General features: G+C 35.7%; 1 protein-coding gene across 8 annotated transcripts in view; it reads left to right on the top strand.

The window, feature by feature from the left end:
* LOC125672055 (chondroitin sulfate N-acetylgalactosaminyltransferase 1-like) overlaps positions 1-20849 on the top strand; it is a 27802-nt gene extending 6953 nt beyond the window's left edge. For 3 of the 8 annotated variants that reach the window (XM_048908131.2, XM_056162402.1, XM_056162404.1), the window contains 3 exons: positions 6024-6172; positions 12534-12666; positions 16867-20849. In XM_048908131.2, coding sequence (XP_048764088.2) covers positions 16908-18434 — 1527 coding nt within the window. In that variant the 5' untranslated portion in view covers positions 6024-6172; positions 12534-12666; positions 16867-16907 and the 3' untranslated portion in view covers positions 18435-20849. Of the gene's footprint in view, positions 1-2404; positions 3344-6023; positions 6173-9694; positions 10460-12140; positions 12667-16866 lie in introns of those variants that run through there. The other 5 variants (XM_056162403.1, XM_048908136.2, XM_048908133.2 and 2 more) reach the window with 5 other exon arrangements.
* The last annotated feature ends 1902 nt before the right edge of the window (positions 20850-22751 follow it).

Here is a 22751-nt window from a genome sequence, read left to right on the forward strand (position 1 = left end):
ATGGTCAAAGGTCAAGGGTCAAACTGGACATTGGAATATTATGCGCTCAATATCTTGAGAACCCTTTGCTTGACAGACATCAAACTTGGTACACTGCATCTTCGCAAGCCAAGTGTCCGATTCGCTTACTCTCATCTAATTGCTGGATTTAGTTTCGACTGAATTGCCATCTAATAGATCGAGCGAGTTATCATTCTTGACGAAAACAAAATCTAACCAATCAGATAACGCATTATAATTTCTGTTACATGAGTATGCTTACAAAATGGAGTTGACAGTTAAAAACAATTAAATTGTATTTTTAGCTCTTCTGAGCCAAAGGCTCAAAGAGCTAATGCTATGGCCATTTGTGCGGTGTGCGTAAACTTTTTAGAAAAAGGGCTATAACTCAAGAACCCCTTGGCCAATTTCTTTCAAATTTGGTACAGGGTATCATTGGCCCAAGGGCTTTCATACATACTAAAAAGAGGGATGTGACCCTTTAACAAGGGGAGATAATCAGGAAAATACAAACAAAAGTAGTGGTTGCTAAAAAATCTTCTTCTCAAGAACCACAGGGCAGATTATCACCAAACTTACACATAAGGATGAGGATATGTTGTAGATTAAAAATTGTTCAAGGCATTACCCTGGGGCAAAGGGCGTGGTCTCAAGGTCACTTCAAAGTTGACCTAAATTTAAATTTTTTTTAAATTCCTTAAATCTTAGATATTTTAGTCATTATAAGGACTAGGATCATCAAATTTTGACAGTTGATGCATCTTAGGACCTTGTGTCAAGTTGTCTCAAAAGTAGGTCACGGTGACCTACTTTTTGAATTTTGCAGGTATTTATTTTAAAACTAATTTTGATGCATATCTTGGACACTTTGAAGCCTATGATCATCAAAACTTGTCAGTTGGTGGATCATGGGACCTTGAAATGCGTCAACTGAAAAATAGGTTACCGTGACCTGCTTTCTGAATTTTATGGCTTATCATTTATAGATATATTTTAAGTTGTTATTTCAAATACCGAGAGGTTTAGAATCATCAAATCTTGTAAGTTGATGCATCTTGAGGCCTTGAAACATATTTATAAAAAAAAGTAGGTCACAGTGACCTACTTTTTGAATTTTGCAGATATTCAAATTTCACATTTTCAATTTTAGATGCATATTTTGGGCACTGTAAAACCTAGGATCATCAAACTTTGTCAGTTGATGCGTCTTCGTCTTCGGTTTGTGTCGACCAAAAAGTAGGTCACCGTGACCTACTTTTGGTATTTGACAGCTAAATTACTATATTTCAGACACTATTTGACCTACAATCATCAAACTTTGACAGTTGATGCATCTTGAGTCAACGGAGTGTGTCGACCAAAAAGTAGGTCACCTTGACCTACTTTTGGAATTTGACGGCTATATTTATATATTCAGATACTATTTGACCTACAGTCATCAAACTTTGTCAGTTAATGGGTCTTGCATGTTCGAAGAGTTTCGACCAAAAAGTAGGTCAACTTGACCTACTTTTGGAATTGGACACCTATATTTATATATTTCAGATACTATTTGACCTACAGTCATCAAACTTTGTCAGTTGATGCGTCTTGCATGTTCAAAGGGTGTTGACCAAAAAGTAGGTCACCTTGACCTACTTTTGGAATTGGACGGCTATATTTATATAATTCAGATACTATTTGACCTACAGTCATCAAACTTTGTCAGTTGTTGGGTCTTGCATGTTTGAAGGATGTTGACGAAAAAGTAGGTCACCTTGACCTACTTTTGGAATTTGACGGCTATATTTATATATTTCAGATACTATTTGACCTACAGTCATCAAACTTTGTCAGTTGATGGGTCTTGCATGTTCGGAGTTCGCTGACCAAAAAGTAGGTCACCATGACCTACGATTGGAATTTGACAGCTATATTTCAATATTCAGATACTAATTGGCTTAAAATCATCAAACTTTGTCAGTTGATATTTCTTGGGTTCTCAAAATGTGTAAACCAAAAAGTAGGTCACATTGACCTACTTTTTTTGAATTCTTAGGATTTAACTAAAGATTTAGAATACTAAGAGGCTAAGAATAGAAATGGTGGAGTTGTACAATTTATCAGAAGAGCGATTCTAGGACCTTGGGCCTCTTGTTTATTTATGTGTGCATACTTGCTGGAAGGCTATGCCACCTTTGTGTTTAAGGCGTAATCACGTATCAAAGCAATTCATTCAGATTTCAGCGTTTCTACTTTCGTTTTGATATTGTACTCAATTTTGCTGAGTTAAATGTTTGTTCAGTTTATTCCAGCACATACTGTCCTTTATCGTCATTTGGGTGAGGTACATGATCGATTATCTCTAGAAGTTGATCGTAAACCCCAAAACTTTCTCTGACAATTGCCCGTCTTTGTTTTTTAGACAAAATGCCATGGCAAAGGCAACAACACGGGCTAGACATGGGGGGCCACCATTACTCAAACCAAACTGTATGTATGGTGCGATTTGATTGGATGCCTTGGAAAGCTAAAGCGCGATATTTTGAAGTGTCAGAAATGCGACTAAATCCGCCAAGGGGGAGATGAGAGTAAGCGAATCGGACACTTGGCTTGCGAAGATGGGTACACTGGTACATCTTAAGGAGAAGATGACCCCTATTGATTTTGAGGTCACATGGTCAATGGTTGAACTGGACATAGTACTATATTGTCTCCTATATTTTAAGAATTATTTGCTTGATAATGACACCAAACTTGGTACACTGGTACAGCATAAGGAGTAGATGACCCCTGTTAATTGTTAATTTTTAGGTCACATGGTCAATCCACTCTTGACATAGGAAGATATTGTCTGCTCAATATTTTGAATTGATAATACTACTATCAATTAAATGATGTGTGTGTATAACCCTTTTCAATTTTGCACTATGGGGCGCATATGTATTTTACAAACATCTTTTGTCATTCTTAAAAGAATTCATTTTTTTAAAAAGTACTACAAATATAAGCTTTTTCAAATTATAAGTCTTTGGGGCAGGATGAACCACAGGTGACAAAATGATGAAAGCATTTGTAAAGAGAAGCAGTTTTAAGTTTGTTCTTACGACCTGCAGGGATTCAAGGTCTCGAGGGTCATGCAATTTACAGATAAGCTTCTTTCTTAACAACACATGGTACATTTATGAAATTGCAAGTAGTGTACAAGTACTTATTTGTAGAACCAAGATTGTTGATCTCACAACTCCCTGACGAGAATATTCTTCGTGGTCCTGGGTAGAGAAATGTGTATTGTACAAAAGAGCCTGCTGAGCAGCCTGTTGGAGTGGGGTGGTTGAATGTTGTACAAAAGACCGATGTCTTGGTGGGTGTGGGGAAATGCATGTTGTACAAAAGACCGATGTCTTGTTGGAGGTGGGGTGGGGAAATGTGTTAAATACACAGTATATATACAGTGAAACTTGTTACTGTTGAAAGTAGTATTCATTGAAAGAAATTGATTTGGTTTCTGTCATGTTAATCTCTCTCTCTCTTTCTCTCTCTCTTTCTCTCTCTCTCTCTCTCTCTCTCTGATTTCGGTGGTTTGTGATTTGATATGATTTATATTCAATGAGTTGTGTGTTTTGTATCCCGAACCTTAGCAAACCATGAGAGATCCTTTTTACACACAACGCCCCCCCCCCCCCTCCCCCAGTTATTATGTATCCCCTCTTTCAGGGGGAGACATATTGTTTTTGTATTTTATATCCATTTGTCTTGTCTGTCTGTCACAAAATCTTGTGAACACTTCTCCTATATGACTTATAGGAGAGACTTGTGTAATTTGCCTTATTGAAGTTAAACTTTTTTTAAAAATTGCTAAAATTCATTTTCTGTGAAGAAAGAAGTCTTGAAACTACATGTACAACATCTTCACTAGAACCGGTCGTGGTAGCTCAGTGGTAAAGTGGGGTTTTTTTGTAACGGAGAGATCATGCGTATGAGCCCCACTCGTGCCATGGCCGCGTCAAACTTAAGACATTGACATAGGTATTGATTGCTCCTTCACCAAACGCTCGGCATTTAGAAGTGAGAGTCATTGGTCTTTCAGATATATGACCTTTAAGATGGAGGTCCTGTGTCATGGCAAGCGTTGACACGCTAAAGAACTCTCACTGCTACAGCCCTGAGCACTAAGCATAGGTCTAAATTTGTGGCACTTCACCTACAGAGAGATATAAAACAATCATCTTCACTAGCCAATTGCTCAAGAGAATTGGACACTTGGCTAGCGAAGATGCATGTACATGTAACAAAGTGGGTGTGGGGAGAGATTGGGAATACTTTGACCATTTCTGATCACACGTGTGGGTTTACAATTAAAACCTAAAGTGCATCTACATTTAGATTTGAGACAGAATTAACACAAAGAGGATACTAGCTTTCCTTGCATGTGGGCGTTTGATTCATTGAGAATTTAATGAAAACATGTATTATTAAAATACATTGGGAAAATGCCAGAAAGGAAGTTAGAAATGAAGAGAGAAAGGGAAGTAGGAAATGATGATATTATACAACCAGTCATTGATAACGAAAAATTTCCACTACTTTGTTTAAAAAAGAGGCTTATTTTCATTATTATTGGTAGTACAAAACTTGTAGAAATGATATTAAAAAAAACCTACTAAAGTTGAGATGTAACAATACTTTGATTTTTGATGTCATTAGCTGCAAAAGTCAGAGTTGCTAGTTATTGCTACAATGACTTAATCAGCTCTGCATTACATCGACTTCCTAAAGGGGCATTAGCTGTGAAAGTGATGGCAACCTTTATATTTAATGACTGATACAAACAATTATTTGGTATAAAAACAAGAGAAACTTAATAAAACTACATTAGATAACCACTTTTAGTGTAAAGAAATCATGAATATGAGGAAGAATTATTGTCTTGCAAGACAATAATTATTATACCCCCGGCAACAAGTTGTGGGGGGGTATACTGGAATTGGGTTGTCCGTCTGTCCGTCCGTCCGTCTGTAGACGCAATGGTTTCCGGGCTCTAAAGCATTATCCTTTCCACCTACCATCACCATATCATATATATGGACTACCCATGGGATGAAGATGTTCCCTATCGATTTTGGGGTCAAAAGGTCAAGCGCACTGGACATCAAAGTAGCAATATGGTTTCCAGGCTCTAAAGCGTTATCATTTCCACCTACAGTCACCATATCATACATATGGACTACCCATGGGATGAAGATGTTCCCTATCGATTTTGGGGTCAAAAGGTCAAAGGTCATGCACACTGGACATCAAGTAGCAATATGGTTCGGTTTGTCATGCCATTTGTTTTTTACACTCAGAAAAGAGATAGTTTATACTTATTACCAACACCCTTTGGGAGATTGGGGTAAGCGTGGGGTATTCTTAGTGAGCATTGCTCACAGTACCTCTTGTTTAATCACCAAAATTACATATTCAGTGCCTGCTTTGAAGTTAAAAAGTGTTTGAAATAATTAAATACTGGTGTTAGGGGCAAGATCAAAAGTTCAATGTTTGACAATAAACTAAGTTCACTGAATTATATAATTAATATAAAGCAATTTTCATTGAACTCAAGTTTTGCTGACAAAATGACAGCTAATTCCCCTTTTCAAGAGTTATGCAGTGTACATGCATGTATACAGCACACTTTTGTAGTAATTTTGATGTAAAATTTCTTTTGTACAAAAAGTGGAAACATTCGTGGATTGAACATGGTGGGGGAATTTTACATAATTTTCAACAAATTTCAATCAAAGTTCACAGGTGTTTTTTTTTAACTCAAAAATGTATTTTTCTTCATTTTATACATATTCAAACATTTAAATTTATGGTTCTGGAAATTTTATACATATTCCAATATTTTAACTTTATGGTTCTGGAAATTTAATTTTCTTACCTCCCCCTAGTTGACAGCAGAAATTAAGGGAGTGTTGGGAAAATTGAAAGTGAAGAGCTAACAATTTGCATCTATAAACAGGGAGGGATTTATTTACAAGTTTCTAGTGTATTTTCAGTCGGGAATGCAGACTGTTTTGACAGATGGTGCTCGGTGCCTGGCCGGTGCTGCTGGTGTGACTTCAGGTCAATTCCTCCCAGCACCTGCAGCTTACCACTCAACCAAAACAGGCCAACAAAGTTCTCCCCAAATTCTCAGGATTCACTGGTGAGTATTTCACACGATGGTAAAATCAGATATACATTTATGATTTAAAATATACCTGGTATTTAAAATTGATGAATGCTCAGTACCAGTGAAATTCTGTATTAATGTCATGTGAATTTGAGAATTTTAGAGTTATGAACAAGTTTGTTTGGGGTATCAAGAGTTGTGGTTTAAGATGCATTGTGGACAGACTCCTGATTGAAGGACTGTAGATCTTTGCATTGGGAATAGGTTGGTTTTGAAACAGGATTTAGTTTTTAACTAATCATTTAGTAATAGCGGCTGGGCATCTTTCTATGTGTACTATATGCAATATACAAGTTACATTGTATGCATTTACAATTTCTTGATTTATACCAAGGAATAAAACACATGATTCAACAATTTATTGTCCATAGAACTTCATTCATTATGCCTATTTCACAAAAGATATTTGCCCCTCCCCCTCAAAAAAAAAGAATTCTTATGTGACCATTGCCACAATCTTTAGCCACAAATATGTACTATAGCTGATCTTATACCTCTTTTCCACAATTTTAAAATACACGATGCTATGAATTTTGCGGATTTAGCATCACCAAAGTTGAAATGGAAATTCCTTTGTTTTTATCATTATTTATGGACATAATCAGGTTTTGTGGTTTGGTCAAACAATAGCCATTGTATTTTATTAAACTTTTGTGTAAAATATTTGGAGTTGATTGGATGAAAAATGTTTGAAAAACATAATAATTGTTTCCCAGTGGAGATAAAAACCATGTCCTCAATCATATACGTCAAATTGTATGGAGTGCCAAATTAACATAAACTCAAATAATTTAAGATATCTTTAATTATTTGAAGCTCTCATCAATTCAACTGATGCATGCATTAATTCAATTAATGAGAGTAATAATTGATTTGATGCACACATCAATTCAATTACCTGGTATTGCTCTCATCAATTCAATTGATGATAGCATCAATGTGATGAAAATATTGCTTGCAAAAATTAATTTAGAGCTCGGTATAAATGATTTGATGATCTCTTTAATTCAGTTGAAGATTTCTTTAATTATTTACAATGCTTTTGTATAAGGAATTAATGTTCGCATCAATTCTTTTAAAGACGTCAACAATAATTCAATTAAAGAGATCATTAATTCAATTGCGGATATGGTAAATTGAAGATATCTTTAATTATATAGTTGCTCTCTCTAAAAGAATTATTGCTCTCTTCAAATGAATTAAAGATATCCATCAATTCATTTAATGAGAGCAACAATTGAATTCTAGTGTGCCTTAACTCAACAGAATAATTAATGTTGTCACCATTTCAATTAATATGTGCAATAATTCAGAAATGAATATATCATTAATTATTTGAAGAGATCATTAATTGAATTGTTGCATGCATCAAATGAATTGATGATGTCTTCAAATGATTAAAGATGTCTTCAGTTATTTGGGTTTATGTTAATTTGGCACTCTATGAAATTGATGTGTGTACAGTTCACCACAGATTTTAGAAAGACACTGTTTGAGATCGGTGAAGTTAGCAGTGCATTACAGTAATACATTGAATGAAATCGATTGATTTAAAGAAACAAAGAATGGTATACTGGTACCAACATGTACCAAGTTACTATTGCAGACAGTAACACATTTTGAACTTTTTACCCTATGAATTAATTTCATATTGTTGAAGTTACATGTTTACAACAATCCGGGTTACAAAAATTTCAGTTGAATTTTTGTGTGGGATTTGCTGCAAGAACAGGTTTCGAATCTAGGCTTAGAACATTGAAAAATATTATAGTGTGTAAAAAAGTGTTTGGGTGCTTTTATTTTACAAATGAGATGAAAAGTAATTTTTGTCATTTGACTACATTAGTGAATTTCCTAAAATGAAAAATGTTCATTGAATTCCAAATCTTTACTTCCACTAATCTTCACACTATTCAATGAAAGAAGTAAATTTAAAACATTCTTATATACTACCAGTAAATAAGAAACTTTATTATAATACTTAATTTTATTGAAAAGACCTATTTATTATTAGCTGAAATGGAAACAAATTTGCAGAAAGGGACTCCCAAAAAATAGTAGAAATGTCTTATTAGTTTGTGTAAATAATCTGCTCGGCTGCCTGTGAAACAACCAGTGCTAGCAACTGAGTTCTACAGTATTGTTCAAATGTTTACTTTATGTGACAAAGAGGGATGCCGCCTCAAACGAGTATGACACTTTTCATAATCATTAACCCCACCAGAAGTCCTAATGGCCGTACTTATTGCTCTGCATTTCAGTGAGAAGAAAACTTTTTAGTGGAGGAAATTGAATGAATATACGATTTTTTTTTTATATAAAGATCACAAATTTTAACGTCTCTGACCATTTATCAGGTATGGGGAGGTTAGGTAAACAGACATTTGCCATGATACACTTTCCTGATGGAAGTTTCAATAGGTCTAAATGAATTCTTTTTCAAGGGCTACTTGTATAAAGGTCGTAGATCTTCCTGACCAGTTTTAAATGAAACTTGGTGTATGCCTGTAAATTTTGTACAATTTGGCAGAGGAGATTAGGTGTGACAGACCTATTCCTGTTGCTAAGATAGTGATAACAGAGATATTAAAAACAATATAGTGTATAAATTTAAGGTGAGTGTGTTTTGAATCATTGTATAATTTGATCTCTGTTGATGTGTGTCAATGAATAAAACCCATTTTTAGGTCTGAATTTGGCAGACTCGGCAATTTGTGATATGGTTATAGCAAAAATTGAAATGTTATATTTTCGTTGATTGGACCTGATTTAGATATTGCCTCTGAACACTAAACTATGATTTAAATTATGGAAGAAAAATTTAAGGTTGGTCATACAATGAAGGACTACTTTAACAAATGCAATACCGGTATATTCAAACAAGTTTCATTTTGGACGGAGCCAGATAAAGTATTATGTTATATTCCTAGCTAAAAGCACAGGCCTGTAAAACCAGAACATTTTTGGGGGTGGGTGGGAGTGGGTATGGATTGAAACTCCAGAAAAATTTGAGGTTATATTGGATCCAATTCCTGCATTTTTGGAAATTTTCAGGTATTTACCTAATGATTCCAGAAAGTTCTGTTTCATACACAGTATTATTTTACTACAGAATATTCAATTACTATCAAAAATATTTACATGTTCATTTTTTATTCTCAAAGACATGTTTACCAGCTGACGGTCTGTGCAATTTGTACTTCACAGACCCATATAAACAATTCACACTTTGCTGCTCCAATTACCTTGATCACCTCCCATTGGTCTTTAAAATTATAACACACAGTAGACAAGACTTAGTGACATTTTTTGTCCTGTCTGTCCTGAAATTTGGTCTTTGAATGGTGATTGATAATGCTATCGTATTTCATATGTACATTCCTTGTTACACAAGATTTTTCTTTTGTTACGAAAGTATTTGACCTTAGAGTTTGACCTACTTTTAAGAAAATTTTACCTATAACATTATCTCCTAAACTATTTAGGTTGGGTTTTCATATTTTGTATATAGATTTCTTATGACAACACCTTTGATTTGATATCATGATCTTTGACCTTGTGACCTTGACCTTGGAATTTGTTTCAAATTTTCAAAATGTTAACCTTGCTCAGAATTTTTGAATGGTGAGTGATAGGGCTCTCATATTTCATTTGTAGATTCCTTATAACAATACCTTTCATTCGGTACCAAAGTTTTTGACCTTGTTCATTGTGTCGGGGCATATAGTGTTTCACAAACACATTGTTTACATTTGTTTTTAAATAAGTTTGAAATAAACTTGTTTTAGCGAAAATATTAAAGTATTGATGGATGAAGCAGCTGCAGAGCCCTTGTAGTTTGAAAACTTTATTGCCAGTCTTTCACCTTATACCCAAACTGTTAATACAGAGTCGGGAGAGGGCAACAAAAATCACAAAATCATTAGTTAAAGGGGGCCTTGTCAGAAATGTGGATCGTTTTTCTGCAGGTATTTAAGGAAAGGCCGTGTTCAGAGGAGCAGGTCTAGTAAACAATGAAGTAATTTATCTTCACAAATTGGTGAAAGGAAGATTTAGAAATTCTCTATCCGTTTTCCATCAGTTCAGGAGAGTCAACAGATATATGTGGATGTCTTGGCAAAGTTTCTGTGTACCAAACTGCATGGTAAATTAATTGTTGTTGTTTTTTCTGAGAACACTGAACATGCCACTATGCAGACAGACTGGTGGTTGTTTATCAGGCCACAGGAACTGCAATTCTCATTCCATGATGAAAAATTGGTAAACTATCAGTGTGTTTTGAACAGGATGGGCATAACATTAAGTGACAGGCTGGCTGGTGAACTGTGCGGGGTCAGGACCGGGGCAATTTATGTAGTATTAGTAAACATTGGACAAAGCTGATAAGGAGCTTGTCACACAGGGTAGTGCATGCTAGTGTATGGTCAACTTGTTAAGTGGTCTGGGGCTATTTTTATAACACTATAAGGTCTGAATATTATTCAAATGAGAGAAATTTTATCCTGTCAATAAAATGTTAAAAGTTTAAATTTTTTGTAAATTTTGAATATATGTTGTAGTATATAGCATGAACCCATCCCAATTTCATTCATGAAATTGATTTTACAGGTAAGTCTGATTAGCTGTTTAAAATCAGGTGATTTTTTTTTATGGTTTGACTCTCCCACACAATTAAATCATATGACATTACATGAATTTAAAAGTGACATTTTTCACATTTTAAGAGCAAGCTGTTAATGCAAAGAAATAAATTTAAGTAAAGTAAACGTTGAAATTTTTAAGCATGTAAAATTTTTAGTTTTCTGGAACACCATTATTGTGTTTGTGTTGTAAATGCACAATTCTCCACCTGTGAGCCAGTTACTGAGTGAGAAAAATGATTAATCATTGGGGTCTCATACCCGCAAACTTTGAAAACCTAACGAAATCAATTTAGTTCTAACACCTTCTTTTTAAAAACTTCGTCACCCTGTTGTGATGTATAACTTTCCTCAATCTCGAATACAATAGACAACAATGAACTATGACATGCCCTATTGGAATTTGAGAGAAACCCTGCGGGACTAAACCCGGTGCACCTGCCCGTCTCACCGTGGAGGGTGAACGTCCCTATGATGGTAACTAAAAGCATAGTTTTCAGGCTAACAATAGACTGGAAGGTCCAGTTCCAAAATCTTTTCTTCAGTTTGTAATCAGATGCAGTTAGGGTTGTGTTAGCTGAGTGACCATTAAAGGCATTTTGTTACCGGAGAGTAATTTTAGGAAATGTGTCTGGTGCAGTGATAGGAGGGAGGAAAACTTGATAGAAACATGAAGTAGTAATATGAATCTGATTATTAAGGAGATAATCCGCACTGAGGCCAACGGTCTAACAATTAAACAACGATCAAATTTTATCACCTATTTACAACAGGTTAGATTTATGGAGTTGATCCAAAAATTGTATGCTATTTTACTCCCTTATAGGTCACTGGTTGTGTATATAGGTCAAACGTGCACAAAATTTAATAACCACAGGCTGAAACAGAATCAAAAGTTATCACCAACAAAACTCGTAAAACTGTTTTGTGTAGTTGATACTTAAAGTGGTCATCAGATATATTTAATTCATAAATTTAACGTTCACTTTGTAAGTTCAGTGAGACACCCCACAGAAATGTGGAGGTCAAGTGTTTTGTGTAGAGCTTTACTTAGTTTAATGGTCACCCCTGTGGGAAATCAATTTATCAACTTGTAGATCTACCAAGATAAAATTGTGTACATGTATTTGTTTTGGGATATTTGGGTATAGAAAGTGTCAGTGAAGTTAACTTTCACCACGAAAAAATAATGGAGAAAAGTGTGCAAGTTGAAGTATAATTTGTGAAAATATATACTACAATATCCGTACATTAAGCAATAAGATTGTAATAAAATTGGTGCTTCATCTTTTTCATTACAGGATATGGTTACATGAATCTGAGCCTAGCCGCTCGAACACTTTGTCTGCTCCCTCTAATTTTGCCTAAGGTTTTTGATGGTTAACGATCTTTTCGACACTTAATTGACAGCTCTAAGAGATTTATTGTACAGTATTTCAGTTCTTTATGCAGCTTCCCTTTTTTCTTTTTTGTCTATTCTATGAAACAGTCGTAATGTATGGAACAATTCCAATGAAACCCACTCTTCGTTTGCCACCCCTTGAACTTTGAGGTTATTTAAATACACAGTGTTTACCATTTAAGAGGGTTTTACTCTAAGACTTAAAGTAACTCCTAAAAGGTCAGTATTGTTCAGCTCAGGGGAAATTCTTGTAACTTATTATACTTTTATAATATTAAACGTTCACACACAGGCTTTAACTAGGGGAGGACTTGGTGGAATATGGTGCGAGCTGATTGGCTGATTGTGTGGGGTTGGCCGATCTCCTGATATTGTGAGGTGGACAGCAAAAGCAGACTTGTGGTACGAGGATATACACAGTCACAGTAAGCCCATGTTTTTATATAGCTATTCCTAGAAAGAATTTCTCTTTTTTTCCCCCCATAGATTACCAATGTTTAAATTTCACTTGACTGATTTTCAGGTACATGTATCAGGATAATGTTCCATTGATCTATGTTTGTGAATGAGATTTTTTTTACCATTAATGTTTACAAGCTAATATATTAATTCAATTTACTAAACATTCAAGACAGTGGGTATAGGATACACAAGTATATTCTACTGGTGTGGATTGAGAAAGGAGTCTTAAGTGATTCACAGAACATAATAATTCTAATGCAATTAGCTGATGTTATATAATTTTCAATGAAACTTTTAAATGGTTTTATTTCACTATTTTCTATAACCTTTAAAGTTACAATGTAGGATCAAATTGTACAAAGGGCAACCTCTTTATTCTATGTTTTCTTTCATGCACTGTATAAAACTAAACATGTATTTTCTAAAATGGTTTTTAATTTTTCTGACTAGTATATGCACCAGTAAATGTTTTATAGTAAGACTGGTATAATAGTAATTTATGTTTAATCACCAATCAAGGGCCCTTGGGGGGCATGTAGTCAGTTTAACTAGTAATTAATTAATTAATTATAACAATATATGCACTAAATGTTTTGTAGTAAGACTGTAATTAAACTTCATTTGTACAACAAAATGGTTGATTCATGGAATATTATTTGAAATATCTAAAGCATGAAATTGCTAATTTCTCAGGTCTGAAGGTTCGGTTGTTATCACTCTAATTGAACAGTGCAAATTTGCAGCAATCAGAAGTTTCGATCATTAGCTTTAGGAGTTGGCCATTCTCTATCATTTTGGTGTGTTCTGCAAAGTATAGACACATGAGGGAGGGCTGGGTATCCAATCTGAACATTTTCACAGATTGTGTAGAATGACACCTTATACCTGGGGAGGACAGAAGTCAAACTGTTCCTGCCTTTGATTTGGCAGACTAAGCTGTTGATACAGAGGAACACATTGTGCCTATTGCAGTGACTGAGATAACACTGCTGATATGTCCTGTCTCCTTGAAAGGGGAAGTTCTTTGAATGAAGATGGTATAGAACTTGTAGATATAATTAGGGCTGTGTAATTGATACCAGGTTGCATAATCCTCCCATTCTGATCCGTTTCAATGTCACCATGGGGAGACCTTTGACCATCAAGATCCCACAAATCATTCCATTTTTTTGAAGATTTTCAAGAGTAGGAGGTAAATTAAAGCTTGGTATCTCTCATTTAATGAGCAATTTTCTGGAGCATATTTATCAGCTAATATCCAGTCCTTATCATTGTTTGACCAGATTTTTAAATTCTAGATAAGTGCAAATTCAGGCAATTGGATTTAACCTTTCAGTCAATTAAGTAATTCCTGCTGCAAACAGAGCATTGAGAGTGGAGTGGAATATATAACACAGGGATTTCATGGAATTAAAAATCGAAGAACTATTACAGTTTAAGATATACTGTATGGAACCATTGATATAGCAGGTATTCAGAACTATACCAGATTATTGATATCCCCCTTGCAACCTAGTGGATACAGTAAATGTTGAGGTGTGCATGTGTGTGTGTTCGTGAAAGAGTGTGTGTGTACATGCCGATAAGAAATAAATGTGGCCAGTTACATGGAGATGCTGACTGTTTTGTGGTGCTCTGGTTTTAGTATGTGAATTGGGCAGTTGTCATGATTTATTATAGTGACCTGCATCTAAACATGAGAGTAGTATAAAGATGTAGATAAATTGTGAATCCTCAGTCTCAGACTTCCTAAGGCTAGCTCGGGTTCTTTGATGTTCAGAGGGAAGGAAGTATACTGTGAACTCTTGTTTTTTTGTCAGTGGTAATCAGCTGTCTTTAAGCCCCTGGGTTACCTTTGATGAAATAATTCTATCCTGACTGGGATCTCTGGTTGCACTCTTCAAGGCTAGACAAGCAAGTGCTCCAGGATTCTGTCATGTTCCTTTGGGAAGAAAACATGAGTAGTCCCCTCTCTAATCTGCAGTACAAATTGTCTCATTGAAAACACTCCGATTAAAAGGAGCTTGTGCATGATCATTGTTTGTTGTAAAGTAGACAGGAGTACGTATGTCTTCAAGCTGGATTTATGAATTCTCTTTTTTATTCAATTTTTTTCTTCTTAAAAAAATGTCCTTTAGTGAATTAAAACATGTTAGACTTGAGTTGTTGAGTATAAGCTTTGTTGTCCTAGGTGCCAGTAATGTTTTGGTCGCATGATGTGGGAGATTGGCTGGGGCCTCACAGTACAGGGTGTCTTGCAGTACAGGGTGCCGGGGTAGTCCACAGATCGTTATCTTGCGCTGTGGGAATGAATTTCATTAAATGAGAATTTGTTGACTATTGTGGCAGACAGTAAAGATTAATTCTGAATTGACATGTTGGTTACAAATTAGCTGACACTCATTAAATTCTGTTTTAAGACATTTTACTGCCACAAGTTTCTGTTGCTATGAAAAAAAAGTCACAGGGACAACACCTGCGTTATATATAGGCACCGTTATAATGCTCACCTGGGAAAAGTTTTCTTGACTACATTTTGAGCTGTTCTGATAACTGTTTTGTGTGGTCTGTAAGTTGATGTGGAGTTAATGAGCTTTCATCCCCTTTCATCAGCAGAGGAAGACATTTTCGAGTGCCAAATAATTGCCAACTATATAAGTTCAAAAGGCATCTGGAAAACATGTGTACAAGACAGTCATGTGACAGGCATTATACTTTTAATCGCTGAATTGTATAACAGATGTTTTAACTCTGAATTTACTTCATTAATATGATGGAAGTGAAAATCTTGATGTCTGCACATGTATGATTTTTTCAGAACAAGATGGATAGCTTGTATTGATATATGTAATTTAAAAGTGGAAAAATAGTACAGCTTAATCCCTTTAATCATGGAACATGTCTGACACGAGATTACAAACAGTGCAAGCAGTCGCAAGGGGGAAAACTTTAATAAATTGTTGTAACAGATCAATTTTATAACTCTTTCCGCAAAGTACATTTCTTCATAACATGTTTATTCAATTTAATGTTTTTAGAGCTCTTGATCTCCATTAAAAAAAATTGTCAAAACATTAATTTATTATTTCAGGTAAGTGGAACTTTAGCTTTTGTGCAGGTGTTTACTGTTTATAGAACAACATTATAACTTCAGGAAATTTACACTGTGATTCATTGATCATGAATATTTTTACAAATATTGTTGGAATTTTTTTTTTCAAATGGTCCAATTTCTCTCCACAATGTTCAGGAGCTAGAAACATTTGAACCCATAACTGAGACCATTAAAGTATATTACAAAGCCCCCCCCCCCCCCCCCCCCCCCATATTGTTTATTGTATAACCATCATAGAAAAATTACCCTCCACTGTACTTAATAAACCTATGTTTATGCACCATATATAAACCTACTGATCTGTAATTGTTTAAGGGGTCAGTCCATGTCTTGATTTTTGTGATTTCGTACTGTCTCTAAGTACGAATTGATCAGTAATTGTTTAAGGGGTCAGTCCATGTCTTGATTTTTGTGATTTCCATACTGTCTTTAAATACAAAACACCAGGAAGGAATTGAATGTCTCCAGTAGATATGACATTCTTCACATTATTTTTTCTATTTGAGGAGATGGAATTTATGATAAAAGAATAAATAGGCGACCGATCGTAGGATCAGTTCAGAACTTGTGCAATCATGGCATTACCTGGCATTGTGTGAGGTGTGGGGCGTGATGATTGTAATCAAGAGCTGCTGTAATCGCTGATCCCCGAACTTCTCACTGTTGACAAATACGGCAATGCATTAGCTCCATTTGATTTTGTGATAATGTCTGTCACGAGACTTCACTTGACAAATGCTACATTACAATTATATTTCAAACTCCTGAATTGAAGGAGATATCAAAGGATATTAAAATTTGAAATTAAACCAGTAATGATAGTTAACGAGAATAATGTGTGCATGGGAAAATGGGTAGTTGGCACAGTGCTCTGAAATTTAGCATTGAAATTGCATAGTAATAATAAGGAAACATGAAAATGTCCCATTAAAAACTAATTTCATAATTTTGGTTGATTGCTTGCCTTGGGATTTGGAAAATAATGTAATTTTATGAAATATGATATTTAAAGCACAAGAGTTCATTTTTTCATATTATTTTCTTTTAGGGTGAGATTGGGGTTGGTGACATGAGCAGTCGGATATCAGAATGGGGAAATCCATGCCTCGAGTTCTTCTACTCCTGTTTCTGTTGTCAGTCTTGACCATGGTCTTCATAACCAAATGGGGCCTTGTCATGGACGACATTTCAACGACCGTTCCCCAGCACACTCGACACACCCGAGAATTATTCCAGGCTGCCATCGAGGAATCCGAGAAAAGGCACCAGACCAGGATCGAGGAGCTTCAGAGGAAGATCAAAGATCTGGAAGAGATACTGGATTCTCAGAGACTGCAGAATGAAAATGCGACTGAACAATGGATCAACGAATCCGAGAATCAAGGCAACAAAGTTCAGAAGTACCTTAATGAGAAACTCCAAGCAGCTGAAATTCTTCATGGAGTGGAAATGAAAAATGAATATGAACTGATTGCATTCAACAGATTTACATTGCAAAGAGTGTACCTAGTGGATCCTGGGCTAGGAAAGCGAGTTGTGGAGAAACCCATCGGTCCCAAGAAAAGGGATCTTCTGGAAGTCATCTCCTACGGTGTTACTGTTCTCAATGAACACCGTAAAAATTCATCCAAGTTTTTCACCATCGGGGATTTCATTGAAGGAATATTCAGAACAGACCCTGCTTCTGGGACACATTATGAACTTTATTTCAGAAACTTGAACTCAAGAGAATCAGGAAGATACTCAAAAGTAGCCATTCTTAAGCCTTTTGGGCCACTAATGTCAGCCGTTAATGCAACTGTTAGAACTGAAGAAACTTGGATAAATATCATACTTCCTTTAAAAGGGAGATTAGATTCTTTTGAGATATTTATGAAAAATTTTGTGGATGTGTGTATTTCTATTGACAAGCACATTTACTTAACTATTGTGTACTTTGGTAAGGAAGGGTTGGACACAGTTAAAAATGTAACAAGAAATGTCATTCATACTCATGGATATAAATTTATAAAAGTTATCAACGTGAAGGAGGAATTCTCTCGGGGAAGGGGACTCCAGATCGGCACGGAACACTGGAAAGGAGATGACATGCTTGTGTTCATGTGTGACGTAGACATCATATTCAATTCGGAATTCTTAGAGAGGTGCCGGATCAACACAGAAAAACAGAAGAAGGTCTACTATCCTATAGTGTTTAGTTTGTTTAATCCCAAACTGGTTTACTCCCTAGTAAACAGAACAATCCCATCGGTCAAGCGGCAGCTGCTGATCTCCAAGAACAGCGGATTTTGGAGAGACTTCGGTTACGGAATGACTTGTCAGTATCTGTCTGACTTCAGGACAGTGAAGGGTTTCAGTGAGGGGATTGTTGGGTGGGGTGGGGAGGATGTTTTTCTATATAAAAAGTATGTGCGCAGCAGCATCATTGTGATCCGAGCCACAGACCCGGGGATCTTCCATCTGTGGCATGACAAAGTTTGTCCCCTCACTCTGTCTGCAGAGCAGTATAGGGGATGTATCAGATCAAAGTCTCTCAGCGAGGCTTCACATGCACAGCTTGGTGTGCTAGCCTTCAAAGATGAAATAGACATCCAAAAACTCCAAAAGAAAAATTAGTCAACATCAACATGTCTGCTGTGTCTCATTTTCTGGTGTAAATGTTATTCTTTACAAGTGTGCCAATTCTTTTCTGGCGAATTTTCATACAATTTAGAAATTTAATCTTTTCTGTGGGGGCAGCTATAATGGGCAGGTAATTGTTGTTGCTTTATTTGCTAGAATTCCATATCTTTGATGTACAATGTTTTGCAATTTTTCACATTTTGTGTAATATGTACCAGATATCTCATGCATCTGTTGATGGAGTCTTGAAATTATATACAATCAGGTAACAATTTTCCAGTCTATGATGTTAGCTACCAGTTCTATTTTACAGTTTTAACTAATAGACATTTTTTTCATATGTTATCATTCTGGTTCTACTTTCAAGTTGAGAGTTTTACTCAATTCAAAGATTACTTCTAACCAAGTTCACTTTGTCAAAAAAGGCGAAATACTGACAAAGTCATTGAGTAGTAAAATTGTATGACAGCGTTAAAGCTATATGGTCTGTATTTTTTTCCTCTGATTAACTTCTAGATAGATTTCATCCAAAAGGTATGTCTAGTCAAGTCCTGAAGTTTTCTATAACTGCAAATGTGAACATGTTTTTGTATGAAAGGAAAAGATCTAGAAATGTCGAAGAAAGAAAGACAAGTGTTGTAGGATAACAGAATTAAAGAAAAGCAAGGAAATGCATACCCATGTGAAGTATGACTGTAAACAAAAGTATGTGATTGAAGTCGAGATAGAGAAAACATGTTCACATTGGACTTCAATGGTTTTTCAGGATCTTAAAACATTTTTGGCAAATACATGTACAACATGTTAACCTAGTTATCATGTATTTCGAACCACACACGTCAAACAAAAACTTCAATTAAGAAATGAATAACAGCCACACGTAACACTTGACACTGTTTATAAATGTCAACAATGGCCATGGCTGTCCCCGTGATTTCTCTCTATTGAACTATCCCACCTCTGTAGTGTTTATAAAGATATCTAATTGAATATTTTTGGATAACTGGTCAAATAATTTATAGACGTGCAAATTAACTAATTTATTATCCATGTGAATACAGCGAATGAACCACCAGGGCCTATGTAAAACAGTTCATAATAATTGAACACCGTTGTGTCCAATATTCATTATTTTCCTCTTACAGAGGAATGAATATCATTTCGCAATAAACATGAATTCGTTATAAACCTATTCATTATAAGTGTGTTTTACTGTAATGTGTACAATTCTTATTATGTTTAAAATCTTTGTTAAACTTGCATACAAATATATGAAACACAATGTCCTTGAATGTGGCCACTATTAATTGTTGCAAATTTGACCTTGATGAATGACCTTGACCTGTAGCAAAGACATTAATCTTTCTGTTCATCAAAAATAAAATGTCTACATGTACCTTGTATAGTTATGACCAAGGTTTATTTAAGTTGTGAACAAATGACAGACAGCAAGAACCACAAACTATCCCCTCCCCTAATCTTTTAGGTACAGACACCTCCCCTAATCTTTTAGGCACAAAAAGGAGGGAGGGAAGCATTGTCACATTTGAGAACAATTGATGATGGTGAGAAGAGATTTCATAGCTTGAAAGATTTTCACCATGTATCCAACAGTGCTTCTGATTTAAAGTTCATGGGAATAATTTTTTATTTTTCCTTTTTTAAACAGAATGGTGTTCAAAAATATTAGCATCAAATTTTTCACTCTGTGATACTTAAGATGCATACTTCATGACTGCCATGCATCCATGTTAACTGATGGAACATTCATTTGTTGTTTAGTTTCTTCATGAAACATATGCTAACTGTTCAGCTTTTTCACAAAACATTTACTAACTGTTCATTTTTTTTAAGAACTTGTGTATAGCCCTGATAATCAGTACATAAATGTCCTAACATATCAGTAGCATTCTTTACGAACAATCAGGAACAAACGATTCGTGTTTGATTACTTTTGATGTACATCATTATACAGATTTCTGTGATTTTTTTTGTCTACTTTGTGTGGTATAGTGTGGTTCAGTTGTCTATAATTGTTCTTCCTTAATTTTATACCTCCTTTCACTATACACTGCCATTTAATAAACAAAACTGTGATGACCCTTTACAAGATTCTTGATGAACTGACCATTAATATTTTTTTCATGGTCCTGAATTCTGAATTTGTTGAAATTTAAGCTGACAGAATGTGGCATGGTATGCTTGACAAGTAATTGATATTTTTTCGTTGTTTTTGTTGTTGTTTTTTTTTGTTTGTTTGTAAGTTTCATTGTATGTTTATGTTATGACTGTGTTCAGAGAGATATGTTCTAGTCTTCTAGTTAGATATATACAGTCCCTGGGGATGTAAGGCAGCACTTGTTTACTAGGTGTTGTGGCATGATTAAAATTTGACACTATAATAATAAAGTGGTGTGCTCTGTTTTATTTTTTAGCTCACCAGAGCTGAAAGCTCTAGTTTGAGCTTTTCTGATCTAAATTTGTCTGTCATTTGTAAATTTCTCACATTTAAGACTAATCAATGACCACTTGGTCAGTTTTAAACAAACTTGGCACAGAACATCCTTCAGGTTAAAGGAAATTCAAGTTTTTGTACAAATAAAGTCCGAGGGAATATATAGAGTTTGTCAGTCAAAGTCCTATAACTTTAAAATGGCACATTGGAAAATATGTATTTCTTTTAGAATCGGGTTGTAGCCTCTCTACGAGGGCGAGTCAATAAGTAACCAGCCTATCCCATTTCCGATTGACTGAGACGGTCACGATTTTCATGCCTTGTTTCAATACATGTTTTATACCTGGGTACAAAATTGCACGGGTATCGAGTCATTCTTTAATAAGATATTGAATGTCAAACATGGCTAGTGATGCAAAGGCATACTTCTCATCTAAAGTTGTGTACCGTGTTAAAATTCGGTGCTTGTATTTAAAAAGTAAAACGGGCAAGGAAATACACAGCGAGTTTGCCGATGTTTATGGGTCTTCTGCACCATCTTGTGCTCTGGTTAAATTCTGCGTAGAGGAGTTCAAACGTGGTAGAGCGTCTATAATAGAAGATGAAGCCAGGTCTGGACACCCACTGGATGCCACCGACGAAGAAATATGTAAGAAAGTTCGGGATCTGGTATACTCTGATTGGCGAATTCAGGTGGAAGAAATAGCGCAGGCCTTGTTGAAGTATTTTAGGTCAAAAGATGATTTTCTTTTGCAGCTGGTGACTGTAGATGAGACTTGGATTCATTATTATGAGCCAGAGAATACAGCTCAGAGTCGTCAGTGGGTAGGACCTGGGTCCCTTAGGCAAAAGAAGTTCAAGACGCAACCATCTGCTGGCAAGGTGATGGCCACAGTATTTTGGGACGCAAAAGGCGTTATTATATTGGACTTTTTACCCAAGAGAAGTACAATAACTGGAGTGTACTAAGCAAACTTGCTAGACCATCTGAGAACCACCATCCGTGAAAACCTCCGAGGTAAACTCTCTAAAGGTGTTTTGCTGCATCAGGACAATGCAAGAGTCCACACTTGCAAAGTTGCAATGGATGCTGTAGAGCGAAATTGATATGAATTAATACCACATCTTGCCTATTTGCCTTAATTAACTACCTTCTAGCGACTTTTTCCTCTTCCCAAACTTGAAAAAGGATGTCCATGGACGTCTTTTCTGGTCTGACAAAGTCATGACGGCAGTTGAGGAGTGGGTCAATGGAAAGGACCCTGACTTTTTCAGTTCTGGGCTGATGGTACTTGAACACCTTTGGTCAAAGTGCATCACACTAGAGGACAATTACATCAAAAAAGAAGAGGTGGATCTCAACTGAAAATAAGTTAGGCTGACCTCAATTAAGGACAACCCGTATCCTCGGGCACAGAGAGATTCTTTTATCTGCTGAGTCTCTTTCCCGATGACATGGAAAATGAAAAACACACAGAGGTCCGCCCACCAATTTGAGACCCGGAGTCTGTCCAGTCATTCGAAATCCTCGTAGCAGGTCGAGTGACTGATGGTTTCCTAACATTCCATCCCTGTGCTTAATGGCTAAAATCACTTTCTGAAAGACTCGGTCCTCCCCAGTTAAAATTTCTAGATACAGCCCTATACATTATCTTTTGAAATTTGGGCTTATAGTGCTTTTTTGAAGTAGTTTCATATTTAGTTGACAGCAACTGCCAGTGCCAACATTCTTACCTTATTGCTTATACACATAAAAGAAGTCCATGAAGGATCAAATACAGGGGTAGGGGGGGGGGGGGGGGGGGCAGATCTGGTTGTGTCACCTTAAGGTGTCATCAGATTCAGGACAAATCTTG

This window comes from Ostrea edulis, chromosome 4, assembly GCF_947568905.1.
Source record: "Ostrea edulis chromosome 4, xbOstEdul1.1, whole genome shotgun sequence".
NCBI lineage: Eukaryota > Metazoa > Mollusca > Bivalvia > Ostreida > Ostreidae > Ostrea > Ostrea edulis.